This window comes from Condylura cristata, unplaced genomic scaffold (assembly GCF_000260355.1).
Source record: "Condylura cristata isolate star-nosed mole 26May11 unplaced genomic scaffold, ConCri1.0 scaffold00007, whole genome shotgun sequence".
Taxonomy (NCBI): Eukaryota; Metazoa; Chordata; class Mammalia; order Eulipotyphla; family Talpidae; genus Condylura; species Condylura cristata.
In genome coordinates, this window is record NW_004567108.1 from 36,544,935 (window position 1) to 36,562,129 (window position 17,195).

At 35.7% G+C, this 17,195-nt stretch overlaps 1 protein-coding gene across 2 annotated transcripts in view; it reads right to left on the reverse strand.

Annotated features, from left to right (window-relative positions):
• Positions 1–8,692: 8,692 nt before the first annotated feature.
• Positions 8,693–17,195, reverse strand: part of POLK (polymerase (DNA directed) kappa) — a 61,238-nt gene continuing 52,735 nt past the window's right edge. For both annotated transcript variants that reach the window (XM_012721826.1, XM_004678201.2), the window contains 5 exons: positions 15,606–15,702; positions 13,485–13,656; positions 11,117–12,073; positions 10,476–10,518; positions 8,693–10,013 (listed from right to left, as the gene is read on the reverse strand). In XM_012721826.1, coding sequence (XP_012577280.1) covers positions 9,929–10,013; positions 10,476–10,518; positions 11,117–12,073; positions 13,485–13,656; positions 15,606–15,702 — 1,354 coding nt within the window. In that variant the 3' untranslated portion in view covers positions 8,693–9,928. The remainder of the gene's footprint in view (positions 10,014–10,475; positions 10,519–11,116; positions 12,074–13,484; positions 13,657–15,605; positions 15,703–17,195) is intronic.

Below are 17,195 nucleotides of genomic sequence, written 5' to 3' on the forward strand. Positions count from 1 at the left end.
TGCCCCATTCTTCCATATAGAATTCTGCAACCTCTCAAGTCCTCCAATCCACTGTTTTCATTCTCTTTCCATATGATTCAGCCTTCATGTCCTTACTTCCTTCTCACCCGTTTCAGATTCCACGATCTATCTTTGGAACCACTTCCATGGCCACTCTCCTTTCTATAATCTTCCTCTGTCAGATTAGTTGGACAGAATCCTCAATATAAGATCATATTTATCTGTTCTCTGCTTCATTTCTGCACCTAACAGCTAATAGTACTGGAGAAAAACATATGAGCATGATGTAGTAGACAATGCTGGTCCTTCCCTCTTTATGAACACATGAATTAATGCACCAACCTGTATGTAGTTAGGTGTGTCTGCCCAGTGGCCTGAAAGCACAAGGGATGATGTGTCACTAGAGGGCTGAGTCAGTAAAACACCTCGTGTTGCCCTCCAGGTCTTTCTCTGTCCTTTTCACCTGGACTAATAATAATAATGATACAGACTAGTAAGAGTTATGTGTATCTCATTCCAGCTCTGTGTTAAACTCTGTGTAAGTTGGAGTCAGTCATGTGGAAATATTACACAAAGAAATTAGAAAATTCTATGAATCAGGACTCTCCTTCTTGAAAAAATGATAGTTAGCCATTTAGCAACATATTGTTTCTATTGTCCAGTTGGTAAGTGATGGAGTTGAGAAAAGACCCATACAAATTACAAACACATTCATTTCAGTTCAGCTGAATAACATTCAGACAAGGATTTTACTATATATGCTTTCTTTGGTAATGAATAAGATCAATGAATATTAATACTGGAAAAAAATACAGATTCCAGAATTAAACCATCACAAATCTGGCCAACTGAATTTTTGACTTAAGTTTGAGGATTTTGACCACGAAGAAAAGACAATAGTTTCAAAAAGCTGGTATTTGAAAATTGGATATCAGATGAAAAAGTATGAACCTTGATATAAATGTCATCTTATACAACATTAACTCAAAATAGATCACAGATATAAATACAAAACTATAAAACTTTTGGAGGAAAATTCACAAGAAAAACTTTATCAATTGGCATTAAGCAAAGAATCCTTAAATACCGCCCATAAAAGCATGAATGTAAAAGGAAAAAAATGATAAACTGGATTTCATTAAATTTAAAAGAAGTTCTAGGAGAATAAAGAGACAAGCTACAGACTGGGGAGACATATCTGCAAATCACATATCTGATAAATGAACTAGATACAGATATTTATAGATACTTAGAACTCTCAAGACTCAACAGCAAGGAAACAAACAACCCAATTTAGAAGTAGAAAATAGACTTCACTGGAGCACAAAGAACCAAAGAGGATATACAGATGGCAAAAAAGCACATGAAAGATGCTCAACATCACTAGCCTTTAGGGAAATGTAAATTAAAACCACAGAGATATACCAATATATACTTCTTAGAAAGAGGAACATTAAAAAATACTGCTAATAACAAATTTAAACTTCTTTCTTTAAACTTTCTTGCTGCCCTGGCTGCATTTGATCTTTCACTCCCTAACTCTCCAGCTAGGTATGCTCTCAAATGTATCAGTTTCATCCCTGTCTTGTACTTGCATGAACTTCCCATGATTCACTCCTTCCACTCCCCCAGGTATTTGCTCAAATACACTGCCTTGACCACCACATCTCAATAATTCTGAGTGCTCTGTCCAAGTCCTGTCACATGGCCTAGATAGCACTTACTACCTTCAATTATCTCACTCATTTATTTGCTTACTCCATCACAACCAGAATGAGTTCCACAAGAAGAGGGAATGTCATGCTCTTTTGGCATCTCTGCATCTAGAATACATCTAATGAATAGTAAGCCCTTAAAAATATTACTAGAATGAATGACTAGATTAATTGCACATTACAACTATGCATTGCTTCATGACAGGATACATTCTGAGAAATACGTGGTAGGCAATTTCATAGTTGCATATGTTTGCAGAGCATGCTATTCTGCAAACAGTACTTCTCTGTTTCATTGGCAATGCAATTCAGGAGGGCATCCTGGAGAACCTGGATCATCTATGACTTGTTATTTGGTCCTGTATTTACACTGTAGTAAGTGCTGCAACTGGACCTGTGGTCATATATATGGCCATTTATGCTATCCGTGTTAAGCTCAGCCAAGTTTATGCTACCCATGACTGTATATTAAGGAACTGGTGCATTGTCCTCAATGCTGGACTTTAGGAATTGAGTCATCCCAGCCACTGGATTTGGAGAGTGTGTCCTGTTACCATTTGCAACCTTTAAAGACTCAACAGTGTGCCTCACTTTATGTTATACAGTTTATGTTATCCTCAGGGCATAAAAGATCCAGTTCACGTTTTTAAAAAGCGTAAGTACATAAGTACACCATATACACAACGGAATATTACTGAGTAGTCAAAAAGATAAACTCATGCCTTTGCAGCAACATGGATGGAGCTAGAAGGGGTCATGCTTAGTGAAATAAGCCAGAAAGAAAAAGAAAAATATGGATGATTTCATTCATAGCAGGAGCATAAAGGACCAGGGAAGAAAATAACAATAATAATAATTATAATGAACAACTATATAATAATAACAATAATGAACAACTATATACTAGTATATAGTATATGTGTAGTATATAGTATATAGTATAATATATATACTATACATACTATATATATACTATATATATTATATATATATTGTATATATATAGTGTATATATAGTATAGTATATATGTAGTATATACTATAGTATATAGTATGTATATATATAGTATATATATATACTATATATATTTTACGGGGGTAGAGTGGGGAATGGGCTAAAAAATGGGGCAGGAGAAGTGCACTGGACTATGGTGATGGCACATAGGTGATTTGGTGATGGGAAGCCCATGGGGATTACAACTGAAATGGAAAAAGGCACAAAATGATGTAAAAATAAACTACTATATTATTTTTTTTAAAATGCGTAAGTACAACAAGATTTAAAGTCACATAATAAATAAAACATGAATCAGGACAGAGGAGATAACTACATAAAACTCTTGCCGTATTTGCAAAAGGGTTTAATCATAGCTTTTATAATACTGTTCTAGTTTCAGAAAAAGTAGCTTTCTTCCACCCATGGTGTAGGTTTAACCTGAAATACAACATCCTGAGAAATGGGAAACAAACTTGAGTGAGGGGGGAGTTCAAAACAGAAAACGAGCCAATAGTGGGGTGCAGTGGCAGAGGCCGGTACAGTGGCCAACGAATGGGGCCCAACTGGGTCCTCCTGCAAACTGCCCACAGAGTCAAAAGGCCCCTTCCCAGATAATCCCTGTCACCCGGTCTTCTCCATCCCAGCGCCCACCCGGTGCCGCCACCCCCTGAATTTCCAGACCCGCCCACACGCACTCACACAACCAGTGGCCCGCCGCTGCCTCCTTCTCTCGAGGCCCCTCCTGCTTCAAGATCCGGAACTGGCAGTTTAGGGGCCGGGCCGCGGCGCCTCAGGCTCAGTCAGAAGTCCTTCTGCAGCCGCCGCCCAGATACCTACGGCGCGCTCGGCGCAGCCTTAGGTCGCGTCCCCGCCCCCTGACACCCGCCGAGCGCCGGGCGAGCCTCAGACTCAGGCTCCGGCTGGAGGCTGGCAGGTGGCTCGGCCAGAGCAGGGTGGGGTCCTCCGTTTCCCAACTGGTGTTCTGGTCCGCTTGCTCCCTTTCTCCATCCTCGCTTGGATCTGGCAGGACAGGGAGGGGCGCGGAGACGAGGTTTGGTTTTACCTGAAATGAAGGTGCTTAGAATACTCCCAGCTCACACTTCAGCAATTCTTTGTACGGTTTTGAGGGATATCGAGGTTGGATTTTTAACCCACACTATTGAAATTTCAATACTATATCCTTTCTAAATGAGCTTCCAGAATTTTCTTTTGACTAAAATAAGACTCAATTTCTTGTTCCAAAAGTGTCAACCTTAATGTGACACTTTTGTCCCCAATGGTACCAACTGGTCTCCATATTGGCTATTATTTTTTTCTTAGAGTTTTTTTGTTTTTTAAAGATTTTTATTTATGCATACAGAAATGGGGTACAGGCCAGAGTTGCAGGGGCGGCTAAAGGATTCACCAGAGAAAGAGTGGGGAGCAGAACAGGCAGATCGATGAAGTACACTGCTGAGGGGAGCAGCGGGTTATCAGGAGAGGTCTGCTGCACCTTAAGGGTCACCTCCGGGACCAGGAATTGAACTCATGCTGAAGCATCTGCGTTAACACCCTGTGCCACCAGGGAAGGTTTTTCTTAGAGATTTGTAAAATAAAATTGATAGAATGATCTATTATATCTAACTAAAATTCTAATAATAATGAGGAAAAATAGAATATTGAAAGACAGCCAGAATCTCAAACAATGTGTTTGATGACTAAAATACAGAACAAAATTAAACTGTGACATGTTTCATACTTCAGGATAGTTTCAGAGGTCACATTGGAAATTAAACATGTTCTTGGAGTGAAAAAAACAATTAGGGGCCATCGTAGAACGGAAGGAGAGTTGACCCCAGAATGATTGGCCTGTATGTGTGTGTTATGCCATTTATGAAAGAAATTGAAAAACTTAAGAAACTGAGGTTAGAAGGAAAGAGTTAATACTATTTATCTCTGAATTATCTTGTCTCCCAGCCTCCTATGTAGATGACAGAAAATAAGCCACTCACAAATTACTTCACACTTGTAGGGGGAACACATCAGTGTTATGACTTGCTTAATAACTGGAATCATGTTTGTAATACTCAGAATATTTGAGTTGTTCTGAACAACTCAGTTAATCCAGTTGTGTATAACAAAGCAAAAGTGATCATCCTTAATTATACAACAAAAGAACAGTTTTTGCTCCAAGGAAATAAATACCACTTCTCTGTGAAGTTCACTAAAATTCTTTTTTATTTAAATATTTATTTATTTATGCATACAGAACTGGGGTACAGGCCAGATGTGCAGGGGTTAGACGATTCACCAGAGACAGAGTGGGAAGCAGAACAGGCAGATCGATGAAGTACACTGCTGAGAGGAGCAGCATGTGGGTCAAAAGATGTCTGCCATGCCAAGTGGGTCACCTCCCTGGCTGGGGATCGAAACTGATGCAGTGGCTGCGTATACCTTCATAGTGCTGTGCTTTAACCCGTTGCGACACCAGGGAGGGCCCTTCTCTAAAATTCACTATTATTTTATTCACTAAAATAAACACCAGGCATTGTTCAAACATACCACTGCCTTTGGCAATGGCACATTAATAAATAAAACTAGTGGGCCCTCCCTGGTGATGCAGCGGGTTAAAGCACTGCACTGAGAAGCTAAAGCCACTTCCGCATGAGTTCGATTCCTGCCTGCCACTGGAGGTGACCACATGGCATGGCAGACCTCTCCTGACCTGCCCACTGCTCCCCTCAGCAGTGTACTTTGTAGATCTGCCTGTTCTGTTTCCCCACTGTCTCTGGTGAAGCCTCTCACCACCCCTGAGCCTCTGGCCTGTACCCCAGTTCTGTATGCACAAATAAATAAATCTTAAAAAAAAAAATAAATAAAAATAAAACTAGTGCCAAACATCAGAAATGGTTCTCAAAATGTATTATTTCCTCAAAAGGCATTTTTGTCATTGTAGACTAATAATCATATTTTGAGCCTTCTTCCAAATACTTCTATGTCTCCCCCAAAAGGATATACTTATAAAACAAATGATTATCCAATAAAAGAAAAGAAATACAACTCCCTCTTTCAAGAATGTCCATCAAGGGCCTCCTCCCCCTCCCACCCAGGCTAGTAGCCACCTATATCAACCCAACCCTATCTTCCCAAAGAAAAAGTAAAACAGTAAGAGGCACCACTCTGTCGCATATTTTATTCATATGTCAACAAATGAATGTTAACATCTACTAAGCATCAGACCACATACTTCATATTTGCAATTCAGACATCAGGGAAAGAGAGCTCAGACTCTTTAACTCTACAATCTAGTAAGAGATAGCAAAGAATGTTCCATCTTCTGAGAGAAGTACCACAGTGACTCATTTTTCCGGAGGGCAGAGAACCTTTTCCTGAGGGTAGCCCTTGAGCCTAGGTGAAAGGTGAATAGCAGTATCTGCTGAGAGAGGACAAAGGTGCATTCAGACAGCATTTTCTGGGCAGAGGGAGCAATTGGATACCAGGAAGAAGAAATAATTTGGTCTACTAAGGAAAATACAGGCTCTGTAGGATCAGTAGGGTTTGAGAAGAGGGGAGCTGATTTTCAGCGTATAATTTCTGTGGTGTAACTACCATAACAGATTTCAAGCAGCAGACATATCGAACAGTGTGACTTGACTGGCCTTGAGAGCCAAATTAGTGTTTGGTGTGAATTATGGACAGTAATATGAAGGATCGAGCTTAGACTAGCTTGCAAGAGGCAACTGTTACATTTTCAGCAATTTTGTGAGCTGTTTGATATGTCTGCTGCTTGAAATCTGTTATGGTATTTACACCACAGAAATCATACACTGAAAATCAGCTCCCCTCTTCTCAAGCCCTACTGAACCTACAGAGTTGAGACCTTCTGAAATCTTTTTACAAAGCCCCACTCTGCTTGTAACATAAGAATGACATTATGAAAACTCTGTTTATGGTTAATCTACAAAAATTGCAAAAGATGAGTTAGAACAAGGAAAGCTGAGAAATCAGTTGGAAGGTCACTGCTTACAAGTGATAAGGGCTTGACAAAAATGAATGATAAGAAAAAGACTTTAGGGGCCCTATAAAGGTAGATCGAATTGAATAGTAGATATGGGGTTTGTAGAGGCAGAAGTGGAAATGCAGACAGTTAAAAGGCAAACAATGACAAATAAAAACATTTTAAAATGAAGACATAACAAATAATCCCTGTTAACTGCTAGATCTCTCTTGTCTTTCATTTTCAGCCTTCTTAATACATGTCTACATCCATTGCCTGCATTTTCTCACCGGAGTTCCTTCTGTAATATAACTGATATTATTGATGTGAGTACTGAAATGTCTTCTTTAGTCTTGCAGGCTAGTACTTGTGTTATCTAGAGATCACAACTCCTATACTAACTTTAAAATTAAAGTATTTCTGATGGAATAAATTGAATTTATAAATACTTTCTTAAGGCTGCTATTCCCATCATTACGTAAGATTGAAGTTATATGTGCAAGTGCTATACTACAGGGACAATGTAAAGACTGGTATTTAAAAAAAGATCTTTGAATTCCATTGAAAGATGATTACACATATGAAAACAACTATAAGGTCTATTTACAAGAAGTCATTTGTGATATTATTATATGCTAATAATGATATATTCCAAATGAGCAAACCATTCTCCTAATCTGAAGTTCCCTAGACATTTTATAGACATGAAATTCTCTGCATTTCATGAATGAGGCACAAAAGAATTACTTACTGTGACCTTTATCTTTTTATATTTTATTTGAACACACTCAAAGTTTGTTTTGTAAATGTGGTGTAAAGGGTTAACTGAGCAAGCTCAGGTTACTCAAGCCCTGCACATTCCAAAGAAAGGCCAGCTTCAGGAGGACTGGCCCTTGACTGGCCCTTGACTGGCCCTGGGAAATAACCTTTGAACACTTGGAAGATCCTGCATGATAAGAGTGGTTTAGTTTACTAAGGCCTTGTGCCACACCACATTAGTTTGACAGAGACAGTTTATGCTATCAGCATAACTTATAGTGAATGTCTGTTTTTGTAAGCCAGAGACCCTGAGTCATGGTATCATTTAGATCACTCTAGAGTCAGGGATTGAGTGGTTAAGGTTAGGCACATGGGCAGTGCATGCCTGCAGGACGAACCCTAGTAAAAACCCTGGACTCCAAGGACTGGGGGTGTTCCCCTGGCAATACTTTGCCTGTGCTATATCTGTCTTCAGGCTTTGACCACTTGCCTTTTCTTTTTGCTGAATTTCACACGCTAACAAACTGTAACTATGAGTCTGTCAACTTTTCTGACTTCTTCAGTTCCTTCTAGTGATTAATCTGGGCACAGGATGGTCTTGAGGATTTCTGAAACAATAGGAATCAAATTTTTTCTATGTAGATAACAATATGAGCACATTTATTCATCAATACTTTTTTGTAATGTATTGTCTAAAATGTCCATGCTAATACCACCCTATTGACATATTAATTACTATAACTTTGTAATAAATCTTGATAAACAATGAGGCCTGCCTTTCTACTATCTTCTTTTTCTTGGGCCTTTATTCAGCCATCTAAAATTTTGGATTAAATTTCAAATTTAACAGTCCCAGGAAAAAGTATAAGGGCTTCAAAATTACACAATTTGGAAAGGATAGTTCTTCAAGAAGTCAGTCTTCCTATTCATGAACAGAATTGCGATAATAACCAAAAACTGGAGCCAAACCAAATCTTCAGCAATGGTAGAATGTGGAAAGAAAGGAGCATGTCATAGAAGGGTGCCATCCACACAACTCCATTTTAATCAAAGCCATTTAAGCTGTATCATTTAAGGATAGTTCCATATGAGATCAAATTATAAAAATGAACAAGTTTGTTGGTGTTCCAAAAGCTAAAGTAATGAAAATAAATAGTGCTATCTACCTTTTACTACATTAAATCAGTACTTCATTTGTACAAATTTTGTACAATATTTATATGTGTAAATCACACAACCAAGAACCACAGTTCTACAACTTTGTATTTGCCATACATACAATATTAGGTATGAAATCACATGCTGATAAACATTAAACCTAATTTTAAACAACCAAATAATTTAAAGTCAAGTTGCCACTTTAACAAAAGGTTGTGAGTTCTAAGTCTTTATGAATTTAGATGAGTTAAAATACAAAAAAATAAGAAAAGTGAAACTGAGTAAGACAGCAAAAGATTTAGTTTCCTACAGCAGTAACAGAAAACAGGCTTCCTTCTTCATGCTTTTATTAAATAATTGCTCTTATGACAAGTACACTGACAGCACAAAGGTGTTTTAAGCAACTACTATTAAACTGTCTTCTTTCACAAATCTTAATAAATACGTGACAGACCTATATAACTAAGATATATGAATTGTTTTAATAGACAGTAATCTTTTGAATTGCACATTTTCTCTAGGTTATAATAAAAATAAAGTGAGTGTACAATTTATCTTTTTATATACTTATATAAATACAAACATAACTGCCAAGAAGTAAAATACTGCCACATAAAAGCCCTAGATGAGGAAATACCTTGACTAAATATTTTTTTCAGTGAATCTCAGAAATTTTTAAGCGGAAGTACTTATTCATAAGATGAAGAAAATTTAAATTTAAAAACTCAAATGAATAACCATGTTTTAAGCAAAAATTTTTTTAACACAGAAAATATTAGTGGCATATGATTTTTTTTAAGGTAACAAAACCATTCACGCTAGTTCGGCCAAGCTAATATTCTTCATAGAATTATGATGAATTTTAATTATGAATACTTATGAGGTAGCTGAAATATGAAAATACAAAGTCACAGAAGGTACTAAGGTCATATATAGCAGTTCAATGCCAACAAAATGGTTAAGTGCAAAAAATTTTATGCTAAAAAAGGTTTGTGTGAAACTCTGAGAACCTTCATAAATAAGTTTTTATAGTCATTATACAACATTAGAAAGAAATCACTTTCCTATCCCATTCTTAATTTATGTTAAAATGATCTGTTTTTTAATTGATACATAATGCAGTAAAATTCTCATGATTATCAAACTGGTATCATAAATAACTTACTATATATTCCATATTCTTCTAAGGAGAACTTCATCAGAGGAGGGATTATTGCACTTTTCTTTCCTTAAATGATTTATAAACTTAAAATGAGGAAAAATAGATTCATTGACTATAAAATAAAAAGTTTCAATTAAAACGAATGATGAAATGGTTGATATTCATTTAAAAAATGTATCAATGGTATTTTGGGGATTATTGGGTTTTATTTTCTTTGATGCTGAGTTCTTTGTCATCAATCCTGACCTGGAATAAAAAATGAACACACAATTAAAATGCAGAAGGATATTACAAAAGTAATTTTGCAAATAACTGGTCTTTAAAATTTCATGCAATATAAGAGTAATGTTGGGCCCTCCCTGGTGGCGCAGCGGGTTAAAGCACAGCACTGAGAATCTAAAGCCGTTTCCACATGAGTTCGATTCCCGCCTGCCCCGGAGGTGACCACATGGTGCGGCAGACCTCTCCTGACCCGCCCGCTGCTCCCCTCAGCAGTGTACTTCGTCGATCTGCCTGTTCTGCTCCCCACTCTGTCTCTGGTGAAGCCTCTCACCGCCCCTGAGCCTCTGGCCTGTACCCCAGTTCTGTATGCACAAATAAATAAATCTTTAAAAAAAAAAAAAAAGAGTAATGTTAACAAATTCTAAAACTCAGACTTCAAATTTTGATCTTTACAGTTAGCTTTATTAAAGTTCAAATTAGCAATACCTTTTTGTCTTTGTTACAGTCTTCTGGATTCTGCCTGAGTTGCCTTTAAAGGGAAGAAATGCCAAGAAATTCTATGATGAATAGTATGAAATAATTAAAAGGCTATATAAAAATAAGTTAAGACCAACTAAAGATAGTAAAAACGTGCTGGTACTACAAAATTCATACTTATATATACCAGAAACTAAGTTTATAGCATACTTTTTTTTTTTTTTTTTTTTTTTACTTTCTTTATTCTCTTACTTATCAGTATTATACTTTATTTCTGAAATTTGGCTACAGTCAGAATACCAAAAAAACAAACAAGCAAAAAACAAAAGACAATGGCTATGTGATTATCATTATTATACCACTGTCCCTTGGCAAATAATCCTTGGAACATTTCTTTTTCAATTGGCTCATTCAGGTCCCTAAACCTTTATGTTCATTTTATGTTAGATGAATCTCAAACCAAAGACCAAAGTTTTCCCCAAATTTAAAACATAATGACTTCAGTTAATTCTAACCTCTGGTACAGTCACTAACATTTTCCTAAATGGCAGCAGCATATACAAACTCTCCCTTTAATAGTATTCAGATTTAACAACAATCTCAATTTTAATAAGACATTCCTAGAAAATCAAGAAAATTTACAAACTCACCAGTACTTTTGGTGCTTCCTCTGGGTTGGTTAACTGGATTATCTTTATCCTTTTTCAGTTCCTGGATAATGCCTCTATTCAAACAAACATCCACATGCACGTTGAACAGGGCAAGATCTGAAGTCTTTTGTTCTACGTTACAAACAGGACAAACTAGAGCTTGGTTTGTCATCATTTCAGGTAAGTAAGTTTGCAGGGGTGCTTGTTGATTTAATGACCCCACATCTTCATTTTTCATTGAAACGGTACAAGAATTCTGATGACAATGATCAATATTAAGCCATTTGTTTGAAAGACCAGAACATTCCTCTATGCTGTGTTTATTACTTAAAGTATCCACACTTTCTGCTTCAGATGGGTCACTTATAGTTTCTACCAAATCTCTACCACCTACTGAAGTGACTTCTATGTTTTTCTGATGGGTTTCATAATCTTGCTTCTCATAAAGCAAACTAGGATGATGTACATTTTCTTTCTTGTTAACTTCTGTGGAGGAAGCATGTAAATATGAGACTACTGTAGAGCTTTCACTGATTGAAGATTCATTAAGACATGCATCCACATGTCTATTAAAGGCTTCCAGACTGATGCTTCTTTGTTCCTTAAAGCAAATTGGACAGGTAAATACCTGACCATTATCTAAATTTTCTGATGTTTCTAAGTTCTCATTCATCTTCTTTAAAGTTTGGAATGATTGTGATGTCTGTAAACTTTGCTTATCAACAGTGTCACATTTAAATTGGTCTTTGTGGTTCCATTTCCTTTCTGATCGTTTTTTATCAAAGAAACTCTTCTTAGGAGATATTTCCAGAGGTTTCAGAAACTGATCTTTGTCAGTTTTATTTAGTATGCACCCAGTGGCTGCGGGCGTTTGGTTTCCAGCCTGTAGGAAGCCAATAATGCTCCTTTGTTGGTGTTTCTTGTCTTCTTCATTGGGAAACCCAGATAGTCTCACACCTAATTAAATCAACCACGATTAATCAATTTCAAATTCAAACCAATTTACTCATAAAGCATGAAAACATTTGCATCATTCTGTTGTGACACATATAAAAAATACTAGAGAAAGATAATAATGCTGTAAACGTTCCCAATTAAAGAATGCTTTTCCAAAGTTGGTATTTTGAGTAAAAATTTTCTTCATAAATTGTGCATCACTAAATAGTAATTACTGCTTCACAGCCTTTTGGTTAAGATCAAGTGTGAATATTAAGTATCTCCTGAAGTTGGTATGATTATATAGGTTTTTCAATTATCATCTGCTATGTGATATATACCAAGTAACTAATTGGGGTTAACCACACAAATTCTTCAGCCCTTTTCTCCCCCCAACAGACTATTTTTCAGAGGTTCACAACAAAACTGAACCCAAATTAGAGTTCCCATGGAGCCTAGGCTCTATGCATTCACGGTTGCCTCCACTATGAACATCCTGCATGAGAGTCCTGCATTTGTTACAACTGATGACCCACTAGTCTTTTCAGTATCTCCACAATTTTTATCTTTTCCAGAATGTCACACAGTTGGATTCATACACTATATAGTCTTTAAGATTGGCTTCTTTCACTTAATAATATGTATTTAAGTTTCTTTCATGTCTTGATAGCTCATTTCTTCTATTCACTGAATAACATTCCATTGTCTGGATATACCATCCACCTATTACTGAAGGACAACTTGATTGCTTCCAAGTTTATGCAGTCATGAACAAAAGTGTTAATTAGTTCTCTTAATTAACAAACTTTATTCAATCAATCTCAGCATGTGCTATCTTTCCATATCTGAAGTACAGCTAAAGACCCAATGTAGTTGTAAACTGGCATTTGAAATTCTCATCCATATATATTCTCTTATCCAGATCGCTTTGGAAATATGGTTTGTTTGTTTACCATGTGGAGGGGATAGAGATGTAGTTTTGTACCACCCAATCCCTTATCTGTAGTTCTAACCCCACCCCCAATCTAAAAATATAGGCAACAAGTGGTAATTAATGATTGAATTGAAGTGAGGCTATTTAAGAGCTGAACTCAGTGTGAAATTTTTTTTGTGGTGCCTTAGATCCCAAAGGAATATAACGTAATACACACTAAATAGACTTTCACCAAAATGAAAAGTCTAAAATTTGAACTATACCTAGCTCCAATCATTTCAGTCAGTAGTAAGGAAAAGAACAAGTTTAATTGGTTTTTACTAGAATTAAATGAATTATTATGGCTTCATATACATCAGGTCATAAGAATTAAGAAAAATGTAAACAGCATACACATTCCTATACAGGTTTAAGAAATAAAAATGAAGGTGAGGTTATTTCCAGAGCTTATTCTTTGGAGTTTGCAGATTTAAGGAAAAGCAAAAGAAAAAGTCATACCCATCAGTCTCAACCTCAAGGGATATGGAGAATCAGCATCAATTTCTGTTCTTAACAATTCTTTAGCAATAGCAAATATTTCTTCTGCAGTAGAAACAACAGATGAAACTGTAGATGCACGAGTTTTCACTTCAAAGTTCACATTCTTCAGCTTAATAGTAACAGTTCTACCCTACAACAAATGGAAATTATGTATAGCTTTTTAACTTCTGGAAATAAGTTATTTAACAGGCTAGAAACTTTAGGAAGTTCTCTTATATATATAAATATGGAAGCATACTCAATCATTTATAAGATATGGTAATGAAAATTATCATAAAGGGGGATTACAACTGAGATAAAAATGTACAAAATAAAGAATTATGGGAAAAATGTATTTATAAAATAAAATTAAAACAAAGGAAAATTGTCATAAAGAATAACTGAAATCCATAAGTAATCTAAAAACCCATTTGGCCAATAATCATTATTCCCCTTCCAAATGAATTTTTATATAAGACATTTATAAAATAGACAAAGTTAACTGATTGGTTTTCTTTTTACTGAATCTCCTTTAGAGATCAATTCAGTACCTAAAAAGAAAGAAAAAAAAATCTTTCTAAAAAGGCATCATTGAAAAGGCCTTGTAAGTAGGTCATATTTATTGTGTTCCTATTATGTGCCAAATAGTATGTTAAACAATTTACATGTAAACTCCTTATATTCATTATTTAGTGGGTACATAGTCTCAGTTTGAAATAATGAAAAAGTTCTGGAGATCAACTGTTCTTCAATATAAATATACTCAGTGCCACTGAAATGTATACTTAAGAAAAGTTAAACTTTTATATTAAGGATAGTCTACAACCTTCTGGAGATGACAACAATGGGTTAGAGTCATATTCAAGGAACAGAGTATGGAATAGGAAAAATAGTAACTTCACAAGTGAGAAGCATAATAAACACTACCTTCACCAAATGATAAAAGTTCAACGTTACATATAATGCCACGTGGCTATCATATAGTCTGATGGAATGTGATGAAAAGGACACTTTACCTCTTGGTATTCTTTCTAAATACTCATAAGCCTTGTCTAATCATGAGAAAACCATCAGACAAACCCAGGTTAGGTGATATTCTCTAGGATATCTAGCTGGTACTCCTCAGATTCTCAAGGACATGAAAAACAAGGAAATACTGAGATAATGTCACAAAATGGAGGAGATATGAATAAGACATAACAATTAATGCATTATGGCTCCCTGGACTGAATTCTGGAACAAACATAGGGCATTACTTAGCAAAACTGATAGAACCCAACAGACTAGAGTTTGGTTAACAGCAATATGCCAATGGCAGTTTCTTAGTTTTGACAAACTATGCTAATATAAGATTAATAATGAGGGAAACTCATATAATAATGAGGCAAGATATTAATATTATTATTATTATTAATGACTGTTATCTTTGTAATTTTTCTGTAAGTTTAAAATGATCCTAAAATTAAAGACTTTTGTCAAAAATTTTAAAACAGCTCTTTACATTCAATATATAATAGAGAGTATCATTACATATTCCACTTTTGTAATACTTTTAATGCTTTTGTATTACATACTTTATAATATCTCCACCTTTGGTTTGAGAGTGTTGGAAAATAATACAGATTGTTGTGAGTGAAATTATAAAACAGAAAGTTCAAAGTCTTCCAGGTTTTGTTCTTAAAGTATTCAGCAACCTGGATTAAAGCCTTGAAACAAAATGTCCATTTTTAGAAGTTCATTGTCTACCTGAGAGAAACATTAAAGGACTTTTGGAAAGGCACTTGTAGTATGTAAATACAGTTCTAGGGAAAACCTTTATTCTCCAAAGCCAATGCAACTTTGATTTGGAACTTATTCAAATGTACTCCCGGAAAGTTCTCTGGAAATATCCTGGAACCACTCCACCCTTACAAGTTTCTTCTACAAAGACTGACCTCATCATATGCTTCAGACATGGGTCAGGACTGAACATTTTCTGTTGGGCACGGAAATGTTCTTTTCTGACATCATTTTTCACTCAAAGGTAAAATCTAATTCTTGCATTAAAGTAGCATTTTATTATTAATAAATTTTAAACTAAAATACGTAGAAATATAGTACCTTAAGTCCTTTTTTTTGCAGATCTTGAGCAAGTTCACAGCAAAGTTCTCGGCATAACCTATATTGTTCTTCTGCTTTACTTATCTCACTGAATGTCCTAGAAAGACAAAGACGATTATGTTGCATAAAGTAAGCTATAAATGCGGCTAATTTAGGAATGACAGAGTACACTTAAATGGCCTAGCACTGTTTCTATAGTTATGAAATGAACACCTCAGATCTAACTAAATAATAGAAACTCATTTAGATTGCTAATCTGTTTAGCAAAGGTCCATTCTCTCTTTCCATAGTATTTTTTAAAAAGTTGACTAAGACATTAATAGATAATGTCCCAGACTTAAAATACATTAGGGTGTATGTGCATATAGATTCTGCTGCAGAGGATTATCTCAAGAAAGTACCAATTAGAACATCATTCCAGCTACTTGGACATGTAGATTTGGGGGAAGAGATTTAACTTTACAAGTAGATTTAAGGGGCTGATTCATGCACCTTGTTAGAGTTGTTTGACAGACAACTGAATACTGTCACAGTTTACTTCTGCCTATAAAAAAATGAAGGTTTGGTAAGATTAAATGTAGAAAATTTGAACTCAGTTGTATGGGAGTGCTGACAGAAGTTGAGCAGTTACACTGACTAAGAAGATACTAAAGAGAGATCAGGATAACAAATAAAAATTCCTGAGCACATGACAGGTGAGTGAAAGTTCCTCTATAACTGTATTTCCAACTATCCAGTTTTCTTCCCTTGTCAGGGCCCTTAAAAAAAAATAGTCAGAGAAAGGGAAGATAGTGGATTTGAAAAAGGAGAATGGGCCATAAGCCAACAAATGAAAGCAGCCTCTAGAGGTTTCCAGTAAGGAAACCTTCCTGGTGCCCCCCAAAAGGATTGCAACCTTAACTTTAGGACTCCTGACCCTTGGGACTGTGAGCAAATCAATCTGTGTTGTCTTAAGCCACTAAATCTGTGGCAATTTGTTATACCACCAATAAGAAACTAGGACACCCTCCATGGAGATGTATAGTCTTTTAGAACTTTTGCCAACCTGATTACTGAAAAATGCTATCTAGACAATTTCAATGTTTTTCTCTAACAACAAAGAAAACTGGGGTTATTTTTACGTGTTTTAAGAGTCGTTTGCATTTCCTTTTTGCTAACTAATTACATTGTGTTCTTTTTTTTCTATTGGTTTGCCTGCTATTTCTTATTCAATACCAAGGGACAAAATGAACAAAAATTCATGAAATAGGACAATACTATCTCATGTTTGTACACTTTTGCCCCAATTTCCTTTGATAGACTAAGCAATAATTTTTAATCAAAGCCACTTATTTGAGTGCACTGTCTTATGAAAGTCATTCAGATTTTCTTTTGTGTGTGTGTGTGTGTGTTAGGAAGTGCTTGTTTGCAGGTGTTTATATATATATATCTGTATATATATATTACTACATCATTCAGCGTTTCTTACCACAAATAATACCCATGAAAAAAATGAACACAACCTTGTACTCAGTCAGTGGTTCTTAAATGTCTCAGAGGAACTTTAAGACTTTGAAGAGAAAACTGAAGAATTTCTCAAACAATGATAAA